Source organism: Canis aureus, chromosome 11 (assembly GCF_053574225.1).
Source record: "Canis aureus isolate CA01 chromosome 11, VMU_Caureus_v.1.0, whole genome shotgun sequence".
Classification (NCBI taxonomy): Eukaryota; Metazoa; Chordata; class Mammalia; order Carnivora; family Canidae; genus Canis; species Canis aureus.
Window position 1 is genome coordinate 24,405,348 of NC_135621.1, and position 22,579 is coordinate 24,427,926.

Here is a 22,579-nt window from a genome sequence, read left to right on the forward strand (position 1 = left end):
TTCTGTGCAGAGCAGAGCAGTGACAAGAGAAGTGTCCTGGCTGGAAGCAACAGAGGTGGCTGTGCACCTGGCAAACCACAGCACCCAGTGGGGTTGGGAAGGGTGGGGGGGAGGGGTAGAGATGGAAGGGTGGAGAAGTGGGGGGGGAGGATGGAGGAGGACAGAGGAGTGGGCAGGGGGGATGGAGGAGGGCAGGGGGTCCAAAGGAGTGTGTAGACAGAGGAGGGGGCTAGGGGACTGAGAAGGGAGGAGGAGTGGTGGGAGGACCCAGAAGGAAGAGGGGACAAGGAAGACAGGGAGGGTGCAGAGGGAGGGAAGACGGAGTAGGAGAAACAAGGAGGATGGAAAGGGGGCCAGGAGGGGGGCAGAACCTGGGCCAGCCCAGACCCCAGCAGGCTTCCGGGGGCTTTGGACCACGACAGCATCACTGCCCCTCAGGGGTCCCCCTGCCACTTCTTAGCACCTGCCCCTGACCCAGGAAAAGGAAGGGTGCAAAGGAATCACGCTACTTACAATCCTGGTGACCCACTGATGCCCTAGGGTTTTATTCTGTGGGTCTTACTCCATGTGCCGCTGACAGGGCACCAAGCCCACATTCAGACAAACAAGCAGGATGAGTGGTGAGGCTCCAGTCCCAGCAGGAGGAGGAGAGCGGGCCCCTGGGCCTGGATGCAAGAGCACCCGCGGCCTCCTGCCTCCATGGAGGCCTGGGCCACAGCCCCGCTACCCCCAGAATGAGAGCCCCCGGGCCACAGCTGGCAGCGGGACTACTGATGCCACAGGGATGCGGTGCACTGTGAATCAAGAAGCCTGGTGCATGGTAGGGGCAGACTCCCACTCTGTCCACCCGGGGGCTGTGCCCAGGGGCTGGACCGCAGATGTCTGTGGCCTGGCCCGGGGACATCAGCCCCCAGAGGCATAAGCATCAAGGAAGAAGGGCATTCTGAATCCCAAACAGCAGCTGACAGGCGCATTGTGGAACATAGCATCTTTGCAAGTTGTGGACAATTTCCAGAAAACCTGGACACAAGAATGGCTCCTTCAGGGGAGCCTGGCTGGCTCAGTCAATGGAGCATGTGACTCTTTGCTTTTTTTTTTTTTTTTTAAGATTTTATCTATTTATTCATGAGACACACACAGAGAGAAGCAGAGACACAGGCAGAGGAAGAAGCAGGCTCCTTGCAGGGAGCCCGATGCAGGACTCGATTCCAGGGCCCTGGGATCATGAACCTAAGAGGAAGGCAGACACTCAACCACTGAGCCACCCAGGCGTCCTGGGCACGCAACTCTTGATCTCAGCATTGTGAGTTCAAGCCCCATGCTGGGTGTAGAGATTACTTAAAAATTAAGGAAAAAAAAAAAAAAAAAAGCTCCTACATTCAGAGGAAACTTGCTAATTTTACTGTCATAGCCTGTGCCCTTGCCCAATTTCAGGGTTGATAGCGTATGAAAACCAGCAGGAAGTTTCTCTTTGTTGACCTCTGGGTGATGGCGTAAAACACCTGATATTAAGAGATTCAAGGTGGGCCACTGTCCCCATTGCTCGGATTCCCTGAAGGACAGAAGTGCTCCCTGGCTGCCTGCAGTAGCAGGAGTGCTCCAGCCAGGAGGGATGGTGGCAGTACTTGGTGACCTCTGGTAAAACCATGACAAAATCCTTAGAAAGGCAAAGACCTACAACCAAAAGCAGGGCTGCATTTGTACAAGTTCTGTTTGAATCTAAAGGATTTCTCTATTTTACACCATCAGGTCCATGACTGCTTTCATTCTTGAGAAAAATGCCCAAAAATAGGCCAGGAGACAAAGTCAGCCAAGCCCCCCAGCTCATGTGATTCAGGAACCAGGGGGCATTCCGACAAGGGTCATTTTCTCCCATCTGTAAAGAGACCGAATGCCCTGCAAGCACAGGCTCGTAGGAGCACAGTGAAGAAAAGGTGCCTGCTAGCAACACAAATGTCTCAGCATTACACAAGGCAGGAGCCATGAGGCAGTATCACTGAAACACCTATCTTTCCATCGTGTGTCCACCTCAGAGGTCCTCCAGGTCTCTCCAGGACCCCCTCCCACCAGGAGGGTCCCCAACAGGCCTTGCTGTGCGCCCTCCACTGCCTCCTGCTCTGCTCCGCACCATGAGGGTCACCACGGGGACTCCATGGAAGTCACACCCTCCTGCTGCTAGGCCCTCAGACCCTGCACACGGTCCCCCAGCGGTCACTCAGGGACACCAGGTGCTGCTGGGGCCAGGAAACCCGGCAGAGGACAGGGCAGACAAGGGCCAGAACTCAAAGACCTTGGGTGTGTGCCCGAAGTGAAATGGCCAGAAATGATGGAAGGTGCGAGTGACTGGGACCAAGAGCCTCCCCAAACCTCCCTTTTGCTCCTATAAAATGACAGTCCACGTGCCCCTCGCTTGTCGTGCCTGCACACCTTGGGTCCGGGTCTTCTGCAGCCCAGAGTGCCCTCCCCAGCAAGTCCCCAGCCGTCCAAGTCAGGAAGCTCCAGCCCAGAAACCATGTTCCCCAGGAAGGCCTCACCAGCCCTCACTGGGCAAGATGAGCCTCTTTCTCCTCTTCCCTTGACTCACGGTGAGTGGCTCTCAGGAGCCGGCCTCGTTTGTCCTTCAGTCTCCTGAGGCTGCACTCCGTGAGCACAGAGCGACAGAACAGTTAGGCTTCAGACAACAGGGCCTGCCCTGAATCACCTCCACTACAAAATCTAGCCAGCATTTCAAAGCTAGTTCCATTTGTGTAAAGGTCCAAAATCCTAACTAGAGAGCATCTGCATTAAGAGTGTGTGTGTGGGGGGGAACCTACAGGTGATTCACACACACATACTCCTCTGTCCTGCTACTAATTTCAGAAATGAAAATAAGATTCTAACAATATTACCCAAACTTTACAAAATTCCCAGTTTGATGATAAAACTTCAAACAAAGCCACACACAGAGTAAAAGCAAGTTTCACATTCAAGGGTAACCAGGCTGACCCCATGCAGGGGACACTGGACACAGAAAGCATTTGTTGCAATCACCACACTCAGGTCATGAAGCAGAGCCGCTCCATGGCTAGAGGGCTGGGGAGCCTCCTTCTATTCCGGTCTTTAAATGTCATGTGCACAGTACGCTTCTGCCTTCCAGAAGAAACCACATTTGAAATTCATCTCTGAAACAGATTTTTTCAATTTAGAGAGAGGCAAAGCTGAAAGGTGAGCAGAAGGAAGCATTCTCTGTAAAGATTTTGTGAATACAGGGAAAGACTCAGGGCTCCTGAGCTGGGTGATGGATCCGCGGAGCACAGTGACATCCAGTGGCCTTGAACAACACTGCGGCCATGGTGACTCCAGCAGGCAGGCTGAGTGGAAGGAGAGGAGGCCTACAGCCCCAGGGACTTGCCCAAGTCACATGGCCGGTGTGGGGGAGAGACAGAGCAGGGCTGGCCACATGGCCCCACATCTGCGGCTGAGAGGGAAGCAGTCAGCTCTCTCGGTGGTGGATGATCATTCGGTGACACAGACAACACAGCTACAGCTAAAAAGCCACATGCACTTCTAGTTTTCTTTGTAATAAATACTTAGGATGTATTTACTTACATAACTTGCACTAATATTAACACAGTTAATCCAAATCGATCATCACGGACACACGCTATACAATCTCTGAGACAGGAAAGTGCATATAGAATTCGTTTGAATAAGAAGACCTTCCAAGATGAAGAAGGAACACGTGATTTTCATCTTTCTGCAATTAATACTTGAGGTGCAGAAAAAGCAGCGTGGGGAAGGAATGGTGTGTTTTCACGTCCACCTGGGCTCTCAGAAGAGGGAGGTGGAGGTTTGGTGCTCCGTGCTTGCAAGTTTTGGTTACAGGAGAAAGGGTGCAAGCTTTGGCCCCAGGCAGGCCTGGTCCTGCTGCTGAGCTGACCACAGCCCCTGCACCAAGGCTCGCTGTCCTCATCTGAGAAAGGGGTGACTCTCCCTGCACAGAGCTGTTGGGAGGCTTCCATGATAACATCAAGTCCTTAGCAGGGCGTCTCACACAAGGTAAGTGTTCAATAAACGCCAGTGATCGCCTTCCCTTCACAAAACATTGTGATTGCCCTCAGAAGAGACCCAGAGTCAGTCTCCTTCAGAGCGTGGCTGGTCCTCATCAAGGGAATGCGTTAAGAATGCAGGATCCAGAGGACCACGCCCGGGGAAGTCGGAGGCACGTTACAGTTTGAGAAGCACAGGCTCAGGTGGCTTCAGCACCCACAAGTGACTTCATCCTGGTGTGGGTATGGGCTCGACACCTGCCCCTCTGGGGCTCCCAATTAGCACTTGGAGGGTGTGAATATGGCTTTGCAGAAAGCAGCCTGCAAAACTATGTTCATTTACCCGAGACTGTAAAGGCGTGAGGAGTCTGCTAAAAAGTTACCTAATGCACAAATCTTGTTCTAGGAGAAAAATGCCTGTTTTCACATTTCATTATCTCTGAAATTGGGAAACAAAATCCCACCTGTAGTGTGTCTCAAACACAGCCAGGAGGCAGCCCATGCATAGTGGAGGGAAATGTCTCCAAAGGGAACTTGCTTTGTTTCCTATGTGAAAAAGGCCACTGAGAGTCCACCAGGAGCAATAGCAGGAACAGGAACCAACATTTACCAACAAAATGCCGAGCACTGTTCCAAGTGCTTCACATGCATGAATTCATTCAGGCGTGGTTGCTAGCGCCCATTCTCTGGGCACAAAGACTAAGACCCGAAGCAGTTGAGTCACTCACCCTGGGTCACACAGTCACAGAGTGGCCGAGCTGGCACCCACACCTGGACAGCTGGGCTCCTGCACAGACAGCCTGTGCAACTAGACCCTTTCCAGCCCTGGCTGTGAGGAGAACAGGCACAGGCTGGAGGAGAGTTAACAGTCATCAGAGCAGCTGCTGGCTGTGGGGCACTGGAAGGAAGGGTTCCAACATCCCCGGGAGCCAGGGCAGCCCCACAGCCAGAATCAGCCTCCCAGGTAGACTGAGGAGCAGATGCTACTGACCGGGTAACTGTAAGGAATCTGGATGACAGATCCTAAGAACTGGTGCTTTCTTAAAAGCCTGTGAAAGTGGCTACCCTTGAAAAAGCACCACCACCTACCACACTGAAGCAGAAGATGGTGGGAGTAAAACCAGTACTGTTTTTCCTTAAACTAGGACAAACTCCAACGTCATGCCTGAGTCTCAGACAGCACCACTCAATGGCCAAGTAACTGTAGACAAATGACAGAGGAAAAAAATACAGCCTAGAGTCCTGAATGTATTAGCATGAAAATAACGAGAGGATATAAACACTGTTATGGGTGGAATGCTTATGTCTCCCTAAACTTCATGTTAAACTTCATGTTAAAGCCCTAACCATGAGATGGTATTTGAAGGTGAGGCCTTTGGGGGTTCACTAGGTTTAGATGACATTATGAAGGCAGGGTCCCCATGGTGGGGCTACTGTCCTTATAAAAAGAGACATCAGAGAGCTAGCTTGCTCTCTCTTCACCATGTGAGGACACAGAAAGAAGGTCAATCCACAAGCCAGGAAGAGAGCTGTCACACGGCCAGCACCTTGATCGTGAACTTCCAGCCTCCAGAACTGTCAGACCTAAATGTCTGTAGTTTAAGCCCCCTGTCTGTGGTATTTTGTTAGAGCAGCCTCACCTAAGACAGACCAAGACCACACTTCTGGATTTCACAAAATGTATACAACGGATACTATACACACTAAGAAAGAGATGGAATTAATTTCTGTAACTGTAAATGGCCTCATGCCATCCCCATCCACATAGTATTTAGCAAACCTTGCTCATTAAGAGGACTACTAGAGAAAGGCCAAGAGGGCAGGTTCCTCTGCTCCCCAGAGAAGGTGCTGGAGAACAAGTCCTCTGTGGCCAGGAGCAAAGCCTTGTCCAATCCAATTCTGAGTTCTTGGCCTGCAACGTCACCTGGTCACCAGAAACACCTCATTCCATATTTAACAAGCAGGATCAATAATACCTCAATTCCTCCAGCCAGACCCATGCAGGAGCTGCCATTATTTGGCCACAGTGAGTACAAAGAGAGAGAGGTGGGGAGTGGGAACACGTCATATTCATCCTCCAAAATGAATGGAGAAAAATCCAATGGAAGAAAATATTTTTTCATTCTTTTGCTAAGTATTCAATTTCTCCTAAAATCTTGATTCTTACAGGCTACTGACAAAATGTTTAACCGTGTTCACAACAAAACACAACTTCTAGGTGGTACAATGTAACTTTGGGGAAGAACCCTAGCACCTACCTGTCACCCTTCTGCACGCCCATGGGAACACAATAATTAAGTTCCAGCCGAGCAATGTTGCCAAGTCTGAGGACGATCCCGGCACCGTAAGACCAGCGAATACACTCAGCCAGCTTCCGAATGTGAGCCTTGGGGCCCTCCCCTGAAAAGAGAGAAGATGTGACCAACAGTAGGAAGCCCCTCACATAAGCTGTCCTCACGCAAGCCCTGGCTCTCTTCTTTGCTGTGTGGCCTTCAGTTCATGACCACTTAGGGTTTATTGTCTGTTTTGCCCAAGGTTACTTTTGCCAAAACTTAAGAGCATCCACTGAGAGTAGTAAACATATTATTTTTAAAAGATGCTCCTGGGGCACCTGGGTGGCTCAGTGGTTCAGCGTCTGCCTTTGGCTCAGGTCGTGATCCTGAGGTCCTGGGATCAAGTCCCGCATCGGGCTCCCCGCAGGGAGCCTGCTTCTCCCTCTGCCTGTGTCTTTGCCTCTGTGTCTCTCTCGTGAATAAATAAATAAAATCTTTAAAAAAAAATGCTCCTATCCATTCCATTTAAACTACAAATAGCTATAAAACTAAATCAATAAGAAAACAAATAAAAATAGCCCTGAATGTTTACTTTGTTGCAAAATACTATTTTGTGTGTTTCATTCAACACCTTCACTCTGAGCACCTTTATCAAGTGTTGTAAAAATTTTTTTAAAGTAAGGCACATCTCTATAAGTAAAGACTCTGTAATATAACAGGTGCTGTACTTTAAACACAAAGGCAACTGTGCCCTGACAGTCTCTAAGCAGCCCTGGGCTTACCGTAGTTGAGGTTGCAGAGATTCCCCGCATTGAGGAAGAAGTGTGTTCTGAAGAGCTCCCCGAAACCACCCTGGCCTGGCCGGAAAGGCAGTGGGGTGTACAGGTGCAGACCGCCGGCCCAGTATGCTTCTCCACCCAGGTAGTCTCCTGGACAAGGAAGAGGTGCAGAACAAAACAGAAGCTCTCAGATTCAGAATCACATTGAAGTTCCACACACTCTACAAGGGAGACGTGTGCTGTGTGCAGAACACGGAGGGCTCAGGCTCTGAGTGGTGGCTCTTCTAACTCCTGATGTCAGCCTCACTTTAAAGTCTTTCTTTTTTGCCTGGTTCCTTTTATAAGCTTTAGGGGGAAAAATGCTAGTGTAGTCTAGAAAAGAATGCAATTACAAATTTATCAAAGCTGTAAAATGCTTGGAGTAAAACAAGTGAACTCACGGAAGTCGCCTTTTCCACAACTGCAGATGACCAGATCACGGCCACCTGGCAGATGAAACGGTTTCCTTGGCAACAATTTCAAGACCAAAAGATGGGAGACAGAATGCAGAATGGGCCTCTACAGTTTCCAGAAAGGGCTGGACACGCTATCAGTCAAAAGGCACAGAATGTCTACTGTCCACCAGGTAAGGAAGCAGCATTCCAGCTTAATGTGTCCAGGGAAGAGGCCCATTTTTGAAGGTTCATGACCACGTAGGGTTTGTTGTCTATTTTTGCCCATGGTTACTTTTGCCAAAACTCAAGACTATCTGCTGAGTATTTAAAAATATTATTTCTAAAAAATGCTTCTATCCATTCCATTTTAACTACAAATAGCTATAAAACTAAATCAACAAAACAAAAATAGCCCTGAATGTTTATACTTTGTTGCAAAATCCTATTTGGAAAGTGTCTTAGTATTTGTTAATACAAAATGACAGATCATAAAAAAGAAAAGTGAGTTGTCTCCAAGGTTAACCTCAAAGAATAAGCTGCTTGTTCACATCAAGACCAGCCATCTCCTCAATCTCTGTTTTAGTATCAGAGTTCTAGAGGGAACAAAAACATACAAGTAACAGGTCGGTTGTGTTTGCTTTTCATTTCCTAGTAACTGCCCACCTCTTAAATAACACATTTTACTCTGGTCATAAAAGGGATATATATTCATTGTAGAAAATCTGGTAAGTAAAAGGAAAGTATAAAAAAAAGGAAAATATCCATTAATTTCTCCTATTCAGAGATAACATTTCTCGTGTCTTTCATCCAGTGAACTGTGATGAATAATTGAGAAATAAAATGTGAGTCATCGCGTACATAGGTCCATAGATATATATCTCAGTCCTGCTTTTAAAAAGCTGGTTTAATAATTTAATATGTTGTAAGCACTTTCATCTAATACCTTCTATTGTTTGGAAATGTGATTTAGATGCCTGAATAATCAATCACATGTGGACCATGCTTACCTAATCCTCCTCTACTGTCATGTTGCTAATTTCTTGAGAGCAGACATCAGCCGTCATGAGTCTCCTTGCACACACACATGTATTTAAAACCTTGTCTTGTAGTATAATCTCCATAAAGAAAAACATACATATCTGAAGTAAACTGCTCGGTAACTCCCCTCCAGGGACTGGAGACACAAGCATGTGTAGCCCCCAGAACGCTCTGCTCTCCTCGCTAACCACTCCCTTGCTGGCCAGCAGCACAGATCACTCTAGCCCATCCCTAAATTTTACATGGATCTAATCACACCTGAAGCCTCCTCTCGGTCTGGCCTTGCTGCTACTGGTCTTGCACGTTTCTGAGGCTCATTTATGTTGTATTCAGCCAGCAGCTCTAACTCGCTCACCCTCCTCATTATAGAACAGTCCACAGTGTGAGGAGACCATTTATTTGCCCACTCTAGTGTCAATGGGCATTTGGGCTTCTAGTGTTCAGAATGGAGCTATTATTATTAGTCTTTGCATATTTTAGGTTCCTGATTGATATACACTGTCAAACTGCTTTCATGAAAAGTCATGCAATTTGCATTCCTGTCCATAGTATCTCACCAATGGCCTGCCTAATAGGGTACTAAGGGGAATATCATTGTGTTTTAATTTTCAGGCATGTGGTAGACTCTTAAACTTCCATACAGGCACTATATAATACTTCCTTACAACAAAAAAAGAACAAGACTATCCCTAATGTTTTACTTCTCTTTTAAAAAAATGACACACTGGGATCCCTGGGTGGCGCAGTGGTCTAGTGCCTGTTTTTTGGCCCAGGGCGCGATCCTGGAGACCCGGGATCGAATCCCACGTCAGGCTCCCGGTGCATGGAGCCTGCTTCTCCCTCTGCCTGTGTCTCTGCCTCTCTCTCTCTCTCCTCTCTCTCTCTCTCTGTGATTATCATAAATAAATAAATAAAATTTTAAAAAAATGACACACTAATAAAGTACTCTAGAGACAAGTGGCAAGGATGTGTATTATGCACAAAAATTATGCACAAGACAGTCATTATTTATAGTAATAAGAAATGGAAACAGCAAAGATTTTGTTAAAAGAACAAAAGGTCAGAAAATCAGGGTAGAATATTTTATAATGGAATGACATGCAAACATTTTAGTGATGTGGGTTTTTTAAAAAGGTTTTATTTATTTGACAGAAAGAGAGCATGAGGCAGGAGGAGGGGCAGAGGGAGAAAGAAAAGCAGGCTCCCCAGACCCTGTGATCATGACCTGAGCCAAAGACAGTCACTCAACCCACCGAGCCACCTGGCAACCCTAAATGATGTTTTTGAAGATTTTAATAACATGTGGAAACGCCTCGGATAGAATGTCAAGTGTCAGAGAGGGGTCCAGGAAACAGGAGTAATTGAAACAGGCTTTCCAGAGAGCAACATAAAGCTTCAAAATGTTCAAAATCCTTTGATCTAGGGATTCCACATCTAGACTTTACATTATAAAGTAAAACTTAGAGATGAGCACAAAGATTCAGTTAGGTTATTCACAGATACACTGCTTTATGATCATAAGAAAAAAGAAAGCCTAAATGTCCAACATTTGGGATTTGGTTTAAAAAAGACTACAATTTGGCAACAAGATGAAATATGCAGCCATGAAAAACGACAGAGTTTTTCTCTCTCCGATTCACTGCTGGCGGGAATGCAAAATGGTACAGCCATTTTGGAAGACAGCCTGGCAATTTCTTACAAAGATAACACAGCTTTATCATACGTTCCAGCAACTGCTCTAATTGCTATTTCCCCAGATGAAACCTTATGTCCAAACAAAAACTTGCACGTGAATGTTTATATCAGCTTTACTCATGATTGCCAAAAATTGGATGTCTTGCAACTGAGATACCCTCCCCTAGGTGAATGGATAAGCAGACGGTGGCAGTCACATAATGGAATATTGTTCAGTGATATAAAGACATGAGCTGGGGCGCCTGGGTGGCTCAGTTGGTTAAACATCTGCTTTCGACTCAGGTCATGATCCCAGGGTCCTGGGATGGAGCCTTTCACTGGGCTCCCTGCTTGGTGGGGAGTCTGCTTCTCCTTCTGCCACTCCCCCTGCTGTGCTCTCTTTCTCAAATAAATAAATTTAATTAAATTTTAAAAAAGACATGAGCCTTCATGCTGTAAAAGACACAGAGGAACCTTCCATATGTTGCTCAGAGAGGCCAGGTTGAAAGGGGCACACACTGGATGGTTCCAACCACGGAGAGGAAACAGCTTGGGGCTGTCAGGCATGGGGCGGGGGAGGGAGGAGGGAGGAGGAAGTGGACCCTGGTGGACGGTGCAGCCGGGGAATCTGTAGGGTGCTGGAACGGTAGGTCCAGGCCACACGCATTTGCCAGAACCCAGGGAACTGCAAAGCACAGAGTGAGCCCGAGCGTGAACTACAGGATGCAGTGAATACTAACGCACCAACTGCTACCAGTGGGCCTAACGTGACGCCAATCATCGAGGATGCTAGGGCAGTGTACGTGGAAACTCGGCGCCTTCTGCCCAACTTTCCTGTAAACCTAAAACTGCTCTCAAAATCAAAATCTATTACTTTAGAAAAGTTACAGTATGTCAAGAAGATGAAATAAACTGTCATTAAAAATGATGAAGTACTCATTCCTGTAAAAATCTTTTTCATTTCTGTTACTGAGGGCAGTGGGAGAAGCAGGTCAGCACACGGTAGGCAAATGGAGCAAACGCAAGCAGAGAGGCATGCTTGCTTAAACAACAAATGCTCCCATGTATCGTCGCTGGGCAGTGGGATCAGAGGTCAGTGCCGGGCACTTTTTGCTTATATTTTCTCATTTTCCTACAGTTCGCTCAACATGTATCTGTCTGTGCCTGCCATGTGATAAATGCTCTGTGGGGTGCTAATTCTGTGGTGGTGAAATACAGACATCTATTACTGTGGTAATGGAAACAAGCTTAGTTACCCTTGAACAACCCTCTGTGAACCGTGCACAGAGGGTTTTCTTTACTCCAGCTCACCTCATTGTAAGAACATACTGTATGATACATACAACCTTCAGAACTGGTGTCAACTGGTCATGTTACTGGTGAGGCTTCTGGTAGGCTATTGGTAGCTAAGTGTTTGGAAAGACAAAAATGACACTCAGGTTTTCAACTGTGAGGTTGAGGGGTGGGGGCTTGGTGCCCCAACCTCTTCCCCATTCTGTCGTTCAAGAGTCTAGAGTATATGCTTTCACAAATGAGATATGAAACTTCGGCTTGGTGGTCTAATGGCAGAAAGACTGACCTTCACTCTGTGGCCCAACGCTGTGCATGCTGAACCCGCGCACACTGGTCGGTCCTCCAAGGTAAAACCTACAACAGAAGGCAGATGTCAGAAGAAAGCCACCAGTGAAAACCTACAAAATCCAGTGAAAGTGCAGAAAGCACACAAGTGAGGCTCATGTTTGATACTGGATTGTTGTTGACATTGTCACATGGCAAAACTTTTAAGGATTGGGAAGTGCATAGAAGGTAAGGTGACTTTCATAACAATCTAAACCAGAATCTAAACACTTCAAACTTTTGGGGAATGTAAGTGAGATAAAAGGCAAAATAAGGATCCTTCTTTAGAAAAGAGGGACATGTGGACTGTCCATTATAAAGGAATTATCTGTTATCTATGAGAATTCATTATGTAACAGCTCTGTTGCAAAACAGCCTCCTAGGTGCTCACATAAAATATTAAGTCTAAAAAAAAAGCAAGATAAGGGATGCCTGGGTGGCTCAGTGGTGGAGCATCTGCCTTTGGCTCATGTTGTGATCCCGGGGTCTTGGGATCGAGTCCCATATTGGGCTCCCCGTGGGGAGCCTGCTTCTCCCTCTGCCTGTGTCTCTGCCTCTCTATGTCTCTCATGAATAAATAAATAAAAATCTTAAAAAAAAAGAAAAGCAAAATAAAAATTATATAACAGTATGATCTCAATTTTACAAAAAGAGGAAAATAATGCTAGAAGAAAACAGAACAAAACAATTATTGTTACTCTAGATGTTTTTAATATTTTCTACAGTGATTGTATAATCAGAAAAAAATTATTACAATTAAAAAAAATGAATTGCTCTCATATTCCTAATGGACTGGGTTATCACAATCTCTTAAACACTAACTGAACAAAATTAAAGGTATGAATTAAAAATTACTTAGAAACCCCATCCACTTTCTGTGAAACCTAACACCTTATCAGAAGCCAACTCTAGGCCATGCTAAGTACTGAATAATGAAGTAAAATAACAAGCGAAGTGGTGTGTACTCTTTCTAATGGGGCTGCCACATTAACATTTGGGATTTCTAAGCAACGCCTTTCTGAATGCCCCCTTAATTATGGAAACAAACAGCAAGCTCCATTTGCTTTTTTCAACAAATGATAACTCGCACATACTCTTTGGAAATAATTAAGATGAACCAGGGAGCATAAAAAGCAAGAAGTCCTTTCCCCCTCCCTCATCCACCCAGATCCATCCCAATCTCCAGAGCTGACTGCTATCACTGGATTGGTGGTTGACCCTCAAGACCTTTGGTGTTATTCATGCAAACACATACACACGGGAGCTTTTGCCCCTGATCCAAGAGCAATCCGCTAACTGTGAGCACCTGCCAATTTTAACTTGTAGACATCTACCTCGTTCTTTTTAATCACTGCAGTCTCTTTAGAATGGCCATATTTGAATTTAATAATTTCTGTCTTGCAGTTTTCAAAGTTTTGCTATTATCAACAATGCTACGATGGACAGCCTTGTACATAAACCTCCTACACATTTATAAATGTATTTCTGCAAATTAAATTCGGAGAGGTGAAAGTGTTAGCTCCCAGACCTTACAAATTAAAATTTTTTATATTTCCGAACAGTATCCAAAAACTAGGCTAAACTAGTTTACACTAAAACATTTTAACCAATGCAATGTTAAAAAAAAAAGTCTCTTGCCCTCATGAACAATTATTAGTATTTCAAAGCAACAATTTCATACTCTGCTGATAGGAGTATAAATTACCATAAGCATTCTAAAAAGCAGTCTCCAGCAACATTCTCTATAAGCTTTAAAAAATGTTCATATTTTTTTGAGACAGTAATTCCACATTTAGGAATCTTTCCTTAGAAAATAAATAACACTTTACAAAGTCGTATGTTTCACGAGGTTGCTTATATGCAAATAATGAAAAATTAAAATGCAGCTTTTAAACAATTTCTCATGACTTGGTGAATGGGTTTACTCTGTTTTTCCTTAAACCTTTTTAAAAGGCAAGGAGAACACAGGGGTGCCTGGCTGGCTGAGTGGGTGGAGTGCTACTGTTCTGAGTTCAAGCCCCATGCTGGGTATAGGGATTACTTAAAAATAAGATCTTTAAAATGAAATTTTAAAAAGTTAAAAAATCAAAAGCAGAGGAAACACAAAAGTGTCTGTAAGTTACAGTATATCAACAACTTAATATACATATATATATAATTTTATGTATGTATACACACACAAAAGCACACATCCACAAATAACAGACTCAAAGGAAATAGTCCCAAGTGTTTAACTCTGCTTATCCTTGAGCAGGATTTTTTTAAATTTCCTTAAATGTTTTTCTGTCTTTATATTTTGGTGATACGTATGAACTGTATTCTTTCATTCTCAAAAGGGAATGTAAGATTTTTAATATTACGAAGTTAACTCGTAACCTGAAATAGTTACCAGTTACCTGAAACATAAAAACTGAAGTAAAATTTGAAATATTTGCTCTCCTAGTTATGCTTTTCTAAAATAACTTATGAAGAACCAACCAAAAAGAGCCAAAGGCAAGCATGTGCAAGTCACCCACTCACTTGCTATTCCTTACCTGTCCGCAATACTTGATGGTTTATCACCAATGGGCACCAACACCCCACCCCAGAGAGATGTTGAAAAAACCTATGGAAACACAGACAGACAACCGTTTCTTCAGTGCCCCTTCCCTGCGATGAGCATCAGCGGGCGGCCACCGCACGGAGATCTGGTTGCAGGCCTGGCACTGGCAAAGAGCTCTGGGGCAGAGCTCAGGGGCGACAGACCAGGAACATCTGATTGTGGGGTTGGAGAGCTACAGCTGACAGTGTTTTGTGGGTACTTTAAAAACCTGCAACTTCAAATTTCACATGAAGACATAGCAAACACCAGCAAACACAAGCCCAAAGCCCAAGCAAGGCATGGCTCCCTTGGCTTCCATCCCAGAGAGGGCAGCCCCACCCCTTCCACGAAGAGCGAGGCTGGGCACAGTGGGAGACACACCTCATCCGGCGAGGGGACAGTGGCGCCTTTACATCTGCCCCCCATCTCTAGCAGGCCTGGAGAGCTGCCAGCAGTGCTTCCCATTTCCTACAGGTGCCCCCATATGCCCTGACGGTCATGCCACACTGGGCCTCCCTCCAAACAGAAACTAGTTTCAATACGGTGCCCAAAGTCCTCTACCATCTGATGCAACCTCTGTCCTCTCTGCGCCGTCCCTCCTCCTCACTCTGTCCAGTCATGGCAGCCCCCTGGCTCGTCCTGGCAGTGCCATAGCTCCTGCCCAGAGAGCCTACGGCTGGCTTCCTTGCTTTGTTCTGGGCTGTGCTGCCCCACTGCAGATGCCTTCCTGGACCATCTTAAATAAGACAGCACCCCATCTGGGCCATTTTATCTTTACTCTGTTTTATTATTCTTTGTTACATTTGCTACCTGCTAAACTGTATATACACACGTGCTTGCTGCTTACTCATGGGTCTCCCTTCACTAGACTGTGAGGGAGTGGGAACTGTTTTACTTACTGAGGTATTTTTAACGCCCAGGCAGTACTGGGCAGCCGATATAGATGTGGTGGGTGGATGGGTAGGTGAGTGGGTGCATGAAGAGCGATACCTGGACAAAAGCACAGGAACTGAGAGCACAGTGCAGGAGCCCTGACCTTGGTCTGGGAGGTCAGAGGAGGCCTATAGGAGATCGCCTATGCCGAAGTCTTAAAAAGGCAAGGAACGAGGGGCCAGGGAACAGCTGAAAGAAGGGACTTACAGCCAGCAGAGAACAAAGTGCAAGCCTGGAAGTAAGAGCCTAGTCCTTTAGGGAAATGAGAAATAGCTGAGCCAAAGCACAAGGAGAAGGGGAGAGAGACCAGGCCAAAGATTGTGTGGCACACCAATGGTGCCAGCTTCACACAGGAGATTTTAGGGCTTGCGTTTGAGAAAGACCAGCATGCCTGCAGTATGGAGGAAAAGGGGGAGCAGAAAAGGATATCAGAAAAGGATATCCTTTATCAGAAAAGGATATCACCACCAAGGTGAGAAAGCACAGCCTGGAATCTGAGTGATGCTGAGTGGGCAGAGAGGTGGACCTGGTGCTCAGTGGCCTTTGGGTGAGGACTCCTCCGAGCAGTCAGGGAGGTCAGGGCACTGGGGCCAAAGCTGTGCAAGCCAGTGGAACTGGGAGCCCAGGTGCAGGGTACAGATTTGGGAGGGAAGTAACAGTTGGTTTCAGACACACTGAATTTGAAGTGTCCATGTAAGGAATGGTGTTGGGATGCCTGGCAACACAGCACATGGATGGAGGCTGCAGCCATGGGGTGGGATGGGCACGAGATCCTCTGGGGAGACTGCCAGTGCAGGACACTTCCACGACAATCTAGGGGGAGAGTCTTGCAAGGTGGGAGCATGGCAAGCCACAAAGGGACCCCACGAAGAGGAAGCGGACACATGGAAGGAGGATGCAGGCAGGATGGAGTCCAGTGAGGACAGTGTCAGCATGGTGGGGAGGGGAGGGGGGAGACCGGGAGGAGCTTGCCGACTGGACAATGCGGGGGCCCCAGCAGCGGCGGGGAAAAGGCAGGAAGCAGATTCAAGGAGCGAGGACTCCAGGGCTGACTGGGAGCAGTGATAGGAGACTTTAGAAATAGACATGTGTATCATCTCATTAAAGCTCACTCCTTGCTCTGAGTCTTATGATAGCAAAGTGCACAGGCGGGTGTGTGTTTGTGTGTGTCCAGTGGGGGAGCACAGAGAGCTGTTCCCCGTCACCAGCCTCCAAGAGGACTGGAGAACAAGCCAGGGGCTCCTCTGCCTTGGTCAGAATCAGGTCCCTTACTCCTCATTCCCGAACAAATCAGGAGAAACTAAACCAAATGGAATTAAAGATTTAAAAAGAAATGCCTGGAAGTGCCCAGGGCCCTGCAGACTCAGCCTAAGAAGGTGAAGACTGAGAATTTCTACTAAATGACCTCAGAGGGAAAGGAGGCACATGTCTGCCCTCCAGACATGTTTACATGATGGCCCTGAGCTGACAAATGGGGAAGGGGCTCTCCTGGAATCCCACACAAAATGACCGAAATGTTCCTCTTGCAGAGAAAAATGATCACTTCTACCAAAGTTTCCTTAATTCTGGCTAAATTGAAAAGACCAAGCACTTCAGTTTCAAGCACTAATGTTCTGGGCTTCTCCTCTGGATTGTGCTTTCACTCTCTGGGAACGGAGTTCCCTAAAATAAAGGATAAAAGTGCAGGTGAAGGTTGTGGCTGGATACTCACCGAATCAAAGACAAGTTGTTTATTCAACTGAAGCTCGAAATCTTCTTTTATGAAGCTCACGTCCCCTCCGGTGTAGCCGGCCAGTTCCTGTGGGCGAAGGACCCACAGGTGGAAATGGAGCAAAGAGACGTACTACGCCAGCTCTGAGACCGTGTCACTCCAAGTACTGCCTAATCTTGTTTGGTATTTTTAAAAAGACAGGAGGTCGCTTCTGTCTGTCCCCTAGAAGCTCCATTCTAGTTGTTACTCTGGTTGTTCTAGATGGTCCTGGGGGACCGACAGAAATGCAGGATCCTCAAACACACTGATGCTGTAGAATATTCTACTCCTACACATGAGTGAGAAATACCAGCCGCAGGAACATCCCGCTGCGTGCCGGGGCTTGTTTGGCCTACTCACTGTTTGAAAAAAGGAATTAGCCAGACTTGCACAATTGGGCACATGTGATGTAAAAATCTGATTTCCACTTGGTCCCCTGATCCTGAAGCTCAGGCAGACAGAGCATCATCCACCCCGGGGGCCCTCAGGCGCAGGGCTACCCTCTCTGCCTTGAGGTGACCAAGGGGTTGGTTCAACCAAATCTCCGCTTTCCTCCTGGCCTAGTGAGGGACACCCCATCCGGGTCGGAGCATTAATCCACCCCTAAAAAATGTGCCTCCAGTGTGGGGCTCTCTCCCCTCCCAGGTCACCGAGCCAGCAGGTCGCACGCGGGTGAAGGATCGCTACCTGGTTAACTTTCAGCAAAGCACCTCTTCTCGGCAAGATGGAGGAGTTCCGCGAGTCGATGACCATCGCGTGCTGAAAGAAACGTGCAGCGAGGTATTTCGCTTCAAGCAGGTGCACTTCCTGGCCACTGTGCCAGCCCCTCGCCCAATCACCTGACTTCACCCTCAGAAAAGCCCTCTGGGAAGGTAGCTCCCTGTCGCTACTTCACAGGTGAGGGAACCGACGGCGGGCGGAGCAGACCATTCATAGTCACCGCTGGGAGATTACCACCTGTCACGGGTCCGTCCTCTCAAGGAGCTTGACCCTGACCTAAGTGAACTCTGCCAGCTTTCCCGGCTCCCAGGCACACTGCCCTGTCACCACTGACGGGGCTTCAACAGAGTAATATGGTGCGGTTCCCATAAACTCACAAAGTGGCCGGCAGCCACCCAATCAGTGACCCTTCTCGGTCCGTCCAGTGCTGGCGAACGCTATTCTCCCAATGCACCTAAGTGCACAGCCACACCAGGAAAGCCCTTACCGAAAGAGACGACTTCAGCGAGTGCCCACTTTCCTTCCGGACAGCGAAGGATGCCGTCCTCGAGAGGCAGCCCAGCTCCCGCCACACGCCCTCCCACTTGACAGTGTGGCTGGTCTTCCATATGGGAAACTGCAAGGACACGGAGGATAAGCCTTCTGTGCTGTACACATGGAGGAGTCATTCCCAATCAGGTATCAGAACAGGGCATCTTATTCCATTTAACACCTTAGATAGGGTTTTTGTTTGTATGTTTGTTTTTATGGTAGGTGGGAGGGAGGAAAAGAAGGGAAGGAGGGGAAGGAAGGGATGGAGAAGGGGACAAAGCTGTGATCCTGCTCAAAGCAGCAGGACTGTGCTCTGGCAAGGAGACAGGTCACCTGCGTGAACGCTGCACACAGGGCACAGCTTCGTAACCCGCAGGCTTCTTCTCCTGACCTATGACAACCTGACACTCACCCACTCGGCCCTCCAAGCCCCAGTTCCAAAGCCAGGCCTGGTGACAGCAGCAACCCGCATCAGCCCCCGGAGAAGAGGGAGGAGACAAGGTGTTCATGAATAAAGAGCATCCTTCGGCCACTAGAGGCCTGAGCCAAGTGACCCCTTGGGTAAACGGCACCTGCCTCTTGCCCTGACCTAGGGGCCCTTAGAGTCAGGCCCACCCATCTTAGGTCCCTATCACAGACAGACACCCAGGTTGCTTCTGAACAGTGAACACTGCCTGGTGACCTCAAGAAGTGTGATGACGTGACTCCTATAAGGAAGCCAGGTCACTTCACACGACGTGGAGCAGTATTTAGCCAGCTGTTCTCCGTAGCCCTCTGGTCTGGCTCCCAAGGCGAGAACTCAGGGCCACCCATCTCCAGCTCTCAGCAAGTACCCACGAGGCACCGTGTCAGGTGCTGGGGAAGCAGACGTGATACAGGGCAGCCTTGCCCGCCTGCCACTTCTGCACTGAGGGCCACGTGAGACTCGGCTATTCCCCCAAAGCCTGGGGAAGGTGCACTGCGGGCCTCAATCATTGCTTCCCTCCTCCTAGGGCAGCTCTTAACTAAGAAAAACACAACTGCCCAGAGGAGACACATCTTGTCTCTGTGTTCACGGTCAGGAGGACGAGGCAGGGGCCAGAAGGTTCCATCTTCCTCCAGAACCTCATCTCTCAAACCCACGGCTGCTAGCTCCCAGTCCTCTGTCCCTCTGTCCCTCCTTCTGCCCTCTCACCTCTTCCATGCCCTGTGCATAAACAAGCTCTAAGTTTCCTAAGAACTTGCTCTTTAAAAAAAACTTAGAAAAAAAGGATAAAAGAGGGACACAGGAGAGAGATGGGGATGGAGAGCTACTGGAGGGCAGGGGCTGGGAGGGCAGTGCTAGCCAGGCAGCCCCTTCCCCTCGCTGTGGGCAGGAAGGCATCAAGGGCTACTCCTGTCAGACGAGGACAGGTGGCCACATGGAGAATTGAAAATGGAACTGCAAGCACTCATGTCACATCCGGAGCCAGGAGCCACCAACCCACCTCCGTGCTGGGGACTTCCATGACCCTGGTCTGTCTTCAAGGCTAAGATGCGTGAGTAGCCAGTGTCTCCAGTGCCCACAAGGGGCTGAGCAGTACAGTGGGCTCAAGCTCGGGCTCCAGCAGGGGCTCCTAGACCAAAACTGCTGGGGTGCAGATGGAGAGAACATGCGAGGCATCCTCCCCTAGACACTGGTTCAGTGACAGGCGGGACCCAGGAACTTGCATTTCTAACCAGCTCACGGATGAGGCCATGCTGCTGATCTGTGGGCCACACTTGGGGAACTAATTTTACATGGCTTTATGCGTCCAGGTCTTCCCTCCTTTACCAAAGCCCAGAACGGGAGGGGAGGAGCCACACAGTATAGAAAGGAAGGGAGACAGGGCAGGGGTCAAAAGGTTGTCAGATGGCAGGAATTCCATCTGCTGCATCATGTCAGATCCTGCTAGAAGTAAACAAGTGCCAACCAACAAGGAAAGCTTTCAGTAACCTGCAGTGACCTTGCTGGCTATCAGAAGCTACTGACCTCCATGCACACGAGAAAGGACAAACACACGGCATCGCAGAAAGCCGGAAGCAGAGCTGCCACCTGGGAGCTGAGCCACTCTCTGGCCCCGACAGTCTGCACTTGGCTCACGGAGAGGTACCCAGTCAGGAGGCAACCAAGAGCAGGGCAAAGGACAGAGGGTGACCCCGGCCATGAAGCCCACGCTCCAAGCGCCAGACTGACAGGCCCGCCCCCTCTTGCTGACCCTGGCGATCAGCTAAACAGGCACCTTGTTCTCCCTCAAGTGCACAAAGGGAAGGACACAGGGCTACTCACACTGTACTCGGCGGACACTCCTCTGTCTGTCTCCCGAAGCGAGCTCCAAGGGAACTGGCCAGTGACTTTATATAAGTTTACAGAGAAACTAGGAGACAATGGGACAGAGCTTTAAATGCAGAAACAGTGATTATAACTTGCACACATTTAAATCAACAGATCTAAAATTACACTCCTGGGGCTCATCTTCATGAAGAAAGCTACGGCATGTGTGACACTGCACAAGGGCCAGCAGATTCAGCCAAGTGTCTTTTCACAACCAAGGCTTGTACTTTAACTTATAACCTGGCCACTGTACTCAATCATCTATCTGGCTTCCTACTTTCTCTCGAAGTTTCCAGGCTGCGGTTTGAAGAAGGACAGGCCATACGAAGTCTCTTTGGTTCCGTAGGAAAACTGAAAAGTCACCTTTTCTGCACGACCCAGAAGATTGGGGAGTTTGAGGCCAAGCACCTAAGAGGAGCAGAAAAACAGCAGTGGTTTACACAGAAGAAACGGTGTTAGGAAGGACTACACTGGCTCAGGGAGCCTCATAAACAGGACAAAACAGTGGACTGCAGATTGGGTCTTTCATCTGTAATCGCTTTTACTCTTTAAAATGTGCCTTTGCTGAGTGGATGTGCCCCCAACACATGCCTGATGGCGAGGGGCAGGCTCGCTTGCTGACTGCAAAGCCAGGAAAACCAACTGTACAGATTTGGAATTCAAGGGAATTTGAATAAGAAATTTAATACAAACATTCCCCAGATCGTTTCTAATTAACCATGGATGGTACCATGGTTTTCAGACAATCTAAAACATACTATAATCGGGATGGGGTGAAACAGTGTGGAGGGGGGAGGGAGAGGGTACTCGTCAATGAGCACTGGGTCGTCTGTGAAGTGGTGGATCATGTACTGTACACCTGAAACATCCAACACTGCGTGTTCCCTGGAATTTAAATTAAATTAAAAAGTAAAGAGTACTATGATCGATTCTAGGAAGATTCGTGAGAAACCATGCACTAGCCTACCGAGATGAAGGTGTCTGAAGGAGTCTCAGAACTACCCTCAGTTTTTAGAACAGTCACATTTTAAAAGCTCTTTATTGAAAGGTCTGCTCTGAGGAAGCACATACCATACTGCCTTCGTTGTTCCCAACCATGGTGTTATAACTGCCTGTTAATCTCCTTAATTCGGTGACTTCAAAGGTAACATCTAACCCATTTGGAAGCGCATCATCACCTATATACACAAAGAAATATTGAACAGTAAGAAAGCTAGCACATGTGCTTTTATTTTAGACCCCACTGATAAAAAAGGCAAAAAGCAACCTGAAGTTTCGTTTAATTTTACAAACACGCCTTCTATTTTAAAGTTCGAGAACGTTCCACCACAAAATCACAATACACCTCTGCACCTAAAAACCTGCGTCTGGTTCCTGAGGTAGAAGATACCACACTGCAGTCAGACTCTGCTGAGAGGAGGTAACTCTGAGCAGTGACATTTGCTTAAGCACACATTATCTGCTAAGGGCAATTGTTCTCCTCCTAGGGAGTCCTTGAGAATACTTGAGAATACTGCAATTCAACTGCCATTATACCACAGAATTTCTGTGACAAGAAGGACTCTAGTAACCCCACAAGAGAAGCCACAAACTCAATACAAGAGTGACTGCCCCTGTCCTTCTGTGAGCCAGGGGTGCGATGGCTTTGGGATGATGAGGGTGTGAGTCTGCAGCAGCCGCTTCAGCACCCACCACGGGGCCTCTGCGGAGGGCTGGGGGCCTCTCACAGAAAGGCACGGCTGACCCTGCAACCCTGGCAGGGCAGTGGCTGCATATGAGGAACAGCCTCAACACTGGCTCCTTGATACTCAGACTCAGCCCAGGCTGGAGCTCTGGTCTCATTTTTTAAAAAAATTAATAAACTTTATTGTTTAGAGAAGCTTTAGGTT

The 22,579-nt window shown here is 47.8% G+C and overlaps 1 protein-coding gene across 1 annotated transcript in view; it reads right to left on the bottom strand.

Moving 5' to 3' along the window:
• The window catches only part of SAMM50 (SAMM50 sorting and assembly machinery component), a 34,571-nt gene that overhangs the window by 668 nt on the left and 11,324 nt on the right, over positions 1-22,579 (bottom strand). Inside the window, exons 5-14 of the mRNA XM_077914182.1 lie at positions 21,762-21,868; positions 20,968-21,098; positions 20,646-20,733; positions 18,315-18,443; positions 17,795-17,866; positions 17,069-17,155; positions 14,378-14,448; positions 11,806-11,873; positions 7,084-7,230; positions 6,287-6,428 (exon numbers count right to left, since the gene is read on the bottom strand). Of these exons, the coding sequence (XP_077770308.1) occupies positions 6,287-6,428; positions 7,084-7,230; positions 11,806-11,873; positions 14,378-14,448; positions 17,069-17,155; positions 17,795-17,866; positions 18,315-18,443; positions 20,646-20,733; positions 20,968-21,098; positions 21,762-21,868 (1,042 nt within the window). The remainder of the gene's footprint in view (positions 1-6,286; positions 6,429-7,083; positions 7,231-11,805; positions 11,874-14,377; positions 14,449-17,068; positions 17,156-17,794; positions 17,867-18,314; positions 18,444-20,645; positions 20,734-20,967; positions 21,099-21,761; positions 21,869-22,579) is intronic.